This window comes from Cebus imitator, unplaced genomic scaffold (assembly GCF_001604975.1).
Source record: "Cebus imitator isolate Cc_AM_T3 unplaced genomic scaffold, Cebus_imitator-1.0 Scaffold0, whole genome shotgun sequence".
NCBI classification, from domain to species: domain Eukaryota; kingdom Metazoa; phylum Chordata; class Mammalia; order Primates; family Cebidae; genus Cebus; species Cebus imitator.
The window spans coordinates 456,144-462,143 of NW_016107315.1; the positions used below are offsets into that span (position 1 = coordinate 456,144).

At 45.0% G+C, this 6,000-nt stretch overlaps 1 protein-coding gene across 17 annotated transcripts in view; it reads right to left on the bottom strand.

Moving 5' to 3' along the window:
- CACNA1D (calcium voltage-gated channel subunit alpha1 D) overlaps nucleotides 1-6,000 on the bottom strand; it is a 319,765-nt gene that overhangs the window by 79,073 nt on the left and 234,692 nt on the right. For 16 of the 17 annotated variants that reach the window (XM_037743584.1, XM_037743321.1, XM_037741086.1 and 13 more), the window contains 4 exons: nucleotides 3,897-4,011; nucleotides 3,309-3,375; nucleotides 2,367-2,433; nucleotides 1,545-1,692 (listed from right to left, as the gene is read on the bottom strand). In XM_037743584.1, the coding sequence (XP_037599512.1) occupies nucleotides 1,545-1,692; nucleotides 2,367-2,433; nucleotides 3,309-3,375; nucleotides 3,897-4,011 (397 nt within the window). The remainder of the gene's footprint in view (nucleotides 1-1,544; nucleotides 1,693-2,366; nucleotides 2,434-3,308; nucleotides 3,376-3,896; nucleotides 4,012-6,000) is intronic. The other variant, XM_037740379.1, reaches the window with a different exon arrangement.

Here is a 6,000-nt window from a genome sequence, read left to right on the forward strand (position 1 = left end):
GCTCAAACGATGGGCCATCAGAACCTCACTGCTGTCCTCAGTGTGCCCTGCACCTGTTAGCAACTGACTATCCTTACCCTCGATGTTTGACTTTACAATTTAAACATATACATACATATACATGTATATATACACATATACATATGTAATATGTATATGTGTATATATGTATATATTAAATATGTATAAATTCTAAAGTATATATATGTACATATGTGTATATATAGAATATGTATGTATATGTTTAAATTCCAAAGTGTGATGTGTGTGTGTGTGTGTGTGTGTGTGTGTGTGTATACACACCTATCTATATTCCTATATTCTATAAGCCTCTTATACAGAGAGGTTTTCCTTTGAAAAGATTTTTCCACTTTCAATACTAGAGTCAACTTTATGTTGACATGCTTAAGCCTCACTTCCTGTCCTCCCTTTTGGACCTACTTAATGCTGGGCATACCCCCAGAGGACCTGAAGGTGGTTAGCAGTTTAGTGTGGGGAGAACTTCCAAGCTAGTGAAGGTAGGAGTGCTTTGTGGCTTTGGGTGAAAATAAATCCATTCTCTCAACATATATATACATAAGGGTGTAGGTGTCAGCAATATCAGTTTAATAACCTTTTTTTTTTTTTTTTTTTTTTTAAAAAGGACACCCAAACAGTGGTGAGCTGTAAAAGCTATCATCACATCTTTGTATCTCTGAGGACACCACTAGGCCTTGCTTCCCACCTGTGTCTCCCTAGGGCCAGTGAATTACACAGAGTTGTTCTCTGACAGCCAAGAACTACTTCGGCAATTCTAGAAACCTTTCCAGGAGCCATTTATTCCCCCTGGCATTCCACTCAGCCCCAGATGATTTAAAACCTAGAAACTAGCTAGTAAATAAACTTCTTCCTCTTATAGTATGTGTGAGTCATTACCCTGTTCCTTGTGAGCACCTTATCATTTTAACATAAGAAATGCTATTTTAAGTAGACTATCATAGAGCTGAACTGAATATTTACAACCTATAAAATATCACTGTGCAATATAAATTTATGATTATAAAATTCAATAGGGAAAACGGATCAATGAAGTGGGGAGGTCTGTGAGGTTGAGGATGCTATGCAGAACTTGGTCACAAAAATTCTCATCCTGCAAAGCATCCTAACAGAAGATCCACTTGTTAAGAAAAACTCCCATGTGTGGCCGAAGCATGGAACAGCAGAGCAGTGGGCTCCCACTGGCATACGCTGCCGTGGACAAGGCTTTCCCCATTGCTGTCCCTGTGCAGGGGTGAAGGCAGGGAGGAGAATCTAGAATGGAGCTCCTCCCAGGACCTGGCCACACCCTGCGGGAAGGAGGCGATGAGGAAGAGATGAGCTGAGGGCAAGAGCAACAGTGGAGGACAGAGGGGTTGGAGGGGACTTAGGTGGTGGGGTTCCAGGGACACTCAGGTTCAGAAAGGGCTGTGAACCACTTCCCCTCACCCCCACCCGAGCCACCCTCAAGCGACCTGTAGGGTCACTGGCAAGGCGCAGCCGCGAGAGGCTAGAAGGGGAGTATTTACGGGTTGGTCTTGCTGAGAATGAAGAAAGCGCTCCCTTCAGGGATGGGGGCAATTTTTTCCTTCATGTTCAACTCCGAGATCCTTCGAGGACGGGGTCCGGCAGGAACCTCAGGTTCATCCTCCTCCTCTTCCTCTTCCTCTTCCCCTACTTTAAATGAAATACTCTTTTCATAGGCATGAAATAAAGACTACATATGGGTTTGAATTATTCTCAATTTCACATGCAAATTTGGCTTGAACTTTAACAACGTTTGAGGGGAGGAGGGAGCGTGCTGAGAAATGTCCCCATCTGATGAGTGTGTTTAGTTTGTGGGAATGAAATTCTCACCAGGGTAAGATCTGACCACAGATGAAAGGTGGTGGTGCTGGGATTCTCACTGTGAACCTCCTAGCTCCTGGCTGTTTCCCCAGTAACCTCCTCGCTCAGCTTGGCCTGAGAAACTACACGGGACTTTCAGTCTCAATCAGCTCCTAGGCTCCCAACTCCACAGTCCCACCCACATTAGCCAATAAATGTGCCAGTCAAATGTAAAAGCGTCAGCTGAGTGCTAACACCTGGGGGGCCTCCTGGACCAGTCTCCCAGCAGAAACTGGGACTGCCCTGACCCACCTGCACTTGCCCTCCCCATCACCTGGAATTTGGGTGACACATGCTGCCTTCGACCATGGGAAAAAGGGGAGCTAACTGGTCCCATGGCCTTGGTGGCCTCAGCAGCTCATGTGCACAGTGCTGGGCTGGCTGGCTGCAGACTCAGCAGCTGGCCACAGAGCAGTAGCAAAGCCACACAGCAAAGCCAGTGTCTCCAGCCTCCGCCACCATACCTGGCACATCGCAAGGTGGGTAGGGGTCCTTGTCTTCATCCTCTTCTCTATAGTCATCAATTGTAACCTGGGATGACAGAGACATCTTGGGAGGAGGGGAGACTTGGACTTAAATGCACTTCAGAGAGGAAAAGTCGCCCTGGCAGTCCAGCATAGGGCATGGATTCCTCCCCAAAGTTGCGCCTGTATGTGAGTGTGCAGGGATAGGCATATGTCCCCAGATGGTGATTCTGCTACAGACAGAATGCCAGAGGGAAGGTGAGGAGAAGGCTGGTTGAACCCTGACCCAGTTGTGATTAGCCAGCACTGTCCAGGGCTCTGTCTTTGCCGTGTGCCAGCACAGTCACTCATACGGCATGATAATACATCTCACACTCCTGCCTTCCTGCCAGACTGCAAGGCCCATGAAGGCAGGGGCCTGTCTTCTTCATTTCTGAATCCCCAGTGTCTGACACACAATAGCCACTCAGTAAGCATTTATCAACTCGATGAATAAAGAAGGAACACAGCAACCAGAGCTGTCATAAATGGGATCAAGTTTGACAGCGTAGCCCTGAGGCCACCTGAGAATGGGATTACCTCTGGAAATATACATCTATTAAAAATCCCTGATGTTCATACCCACTCAGAAGATGCTAATGTGATCCTGACCATGGGTCAGATCTGACTGCACAATTCCAATAAAGAAAAAATAAGTGGTCAAGCTAGTCAAATCTTTATCATATTGGTTTTCTGGTGAAATATCAGTGAACACAGCTAACTGCCTAAATTCAACCAGAACCCCCCTGGGAAGCCAGGGTCTATACGGTGTGCTATATTCTTCACACCAAAATATCACAAGTATGATACACAAGCACTTCTGCAGTGTAAATGGTACATGTATGGAGATACCAACAGAATCCTTTTGAAACAAAAAGGGGAGAAGTATCTCAGAATACATACCTTGTTGTCACTGTTGGCTATCTGATTGACTTCTGGTTTGTTCTTTTTATTTTCTAGGCTCTCTTTTCTAAAGAGAAGAGAAAAGACCACAAGAAACCAAATAACCATGTTCCTCTGCATAAAAATGCTAATCAGGATTCTGAATCAACAATGCTCCCATGAAGGACAGAATTTAATTAGAAACAACACTAACCACAACAGCATAGCACAACCCAAACTCAGAGCTTCCTGGTAATCGCAATGTGATGGATTCATTACACAGATCATCTTATTAAAATTCTCATCTGAGAGCTAATCAGCATTGAATGCATCATTTATTTTATGACGCCAAAATTATCTGCAGTGATTCTTTAAGCATGGGGACACGTGACTCCCACTCTTGGATCTGAGGGATGGGAGCCAAGGGCCTGGCTTCTGCCCAAGATTCCATCCATTTTGGTCTGCAGTGCACAGTCAACCATGATCCACAAAGCAGCAAGCTGGGGGGCTGCAGCTGCAGTGAAGCAGGGGTGGTCCTGGCAGGCTGCACCTGTGGCAGGGCTCCCCATGCAGCCCCTAGACAAATACCTGAGGGGAAAATGGGGTTACCTGGCAATCTTTTTTCTTTCCTTTTCTTCTGCTTCTTCTTTCTGAGCAGTGTTCAAACTTTCAGCATCAGCCAAATTGTCTACAGCAATGGCCAAGAAGACGTTCAGTAGAATATCTAATTTGAACCGTTTAAGGGCACAACACACTTCTAAATGTAACTACATTTGGCCAACAATGGCAAAGCCACACCCCTCTGCATCCTGGAAGGCTGGTAGCAAGTGACTGTCCCAAGTGCTATATTTACACAGCAAAACCAGAGTACCAGAGCCCTGCTTAAAACAAAACAAAACAAAAAAACCTTAAAAACCTGTAAAAGGACAGTCAACAGAAGAAGTAAAATTAAGATTCAGTAAAACCCATGAAAACCTACTAACTTCAACATTTCTGTGTGTGTGTCCATAGGTCTACACATCTATAGCTATGCTATACATTATATAAAACAATCTATAACATAAACACGGTATAATTAAAAAGTAGTTTGGGTGTTTTTCTTTTTTTTTTTAAACACACACTACAACTGCAACATACATATTCAGGGGAGTGTTTTCCAAAATAGATCGCTTCAAAGGTTGCAAGTGATTCAAATGATGATCCGGTTGCATGAGACAGTATGAGACTTCCTCCTCTGAAATAACCTTCGGAGTCTGCAGATAACTCATTCATTCCTTCACTGCACAAACACTGACTGCCTACAGTGTGCCTGACTCACTGGCAGCTGGTGCTGGGCTGCTGGGAATAGTTTCACTGCAGCTCGGTCTCTGATCACTGTGCCTGAACTTGATTTTTACCATCTCCAGTCCGGGACAAACTGCTTCCTGAGGCTCCCTGCAGCTCCAGTTAAAAAACACAAAAGGCTAGGTGATTGAACACATTATTGTGTTTTTTCGCTCTTACTGGAACATTGTATACACGGTTTTCCTGAATGTTTTTGTTTTTAACAAGTACTCTGAACAAGGCCCCTAAATCAGAAGATGCCTGTTTCTCACTCACTAGCAGTGAAGTGTTTTTGAGAAGCACAGAGATGAGAGGGCAGTAAGTGAGAAGGATCCCTTCTGTGATGAATGCTTCTCTCTGCCTGATGCCTGGCCATCTGTAGGCAAAACTGCAGGAGCCCAGAGACCCGAGACAGGAGCAGCACAGCACTGTCCCACACACCCTGTGGAGTCTGTTGTTTCGGATGGGTTGCTGAACACGTAAACCAACATAAGCTAACAAGGAACAGATGAGTTCTCTGTGAGGGAATTGCAGGCCTCACTAATCATTCAAGGCTTTAAACAGGAGAGAAACATGAGTGAGTTACATTAAGACTCAAAGAGCCTTTGACATGCTGGTCTCTTTTTTAACTGGAGCTGCAATGAGCCTGAGGAAGCAATCTGTCCTGGGCCAGAGATGGCTTGGTAACGTGAGCATTTCTCTGCTGGGCATGGGGTAATGGTAGTTCAGACAAGGGCTAGTGCTGAGACTAGCTGTACTGAGTACTCCCTCCACAATCTCAGCAAAGAAACAATAATCTCTCTACTCTTGCAATGACTCTCAACTCCTTTGGGTAGTGGAACGCAAATCCAGAGTGATGAGCCACAGCAAGATCTTACAAGCTTGTAACAACCAATCTCCCAGAGAAAAATCCATCATGTGCATTTAGAGGCACTATTTAGACCTGCCTAAAGAGTGGCATGCTCTGGAATTCATCCAAAAAGATCTACCAAGCACCTCCAATGTGCCAGGCACTATTGTGCGTGCTGGGGGCACACTGGAATATCTATTCTAGTTGGGGAAGACAGAACGTAAGCCACTCCCTAAGCACCTCTGATACAGTGACATGTGCTACAAAGAAAACAATATGCAACCACAGAGAAGCCCCAGGGGATACTTCTCCACAGACTTCAGTCCAGGATGCTGCTGTGGCCTGAAGAGTCAACCATGAGGACAGCAGAAAAAGAAAATAACGACCATTCATTTACCAAGAGCCAGCTATTTGCAAGATCCTGTACTCTATTGAGAGATGTGAATACCAAAAAGATTCCTGACCCAAGAAGTGTATCATCTAGCTAAGGAGCTGGAGAAATGCCCACTCAAAATTCCAGTAGACAGGCTGGGCACCATG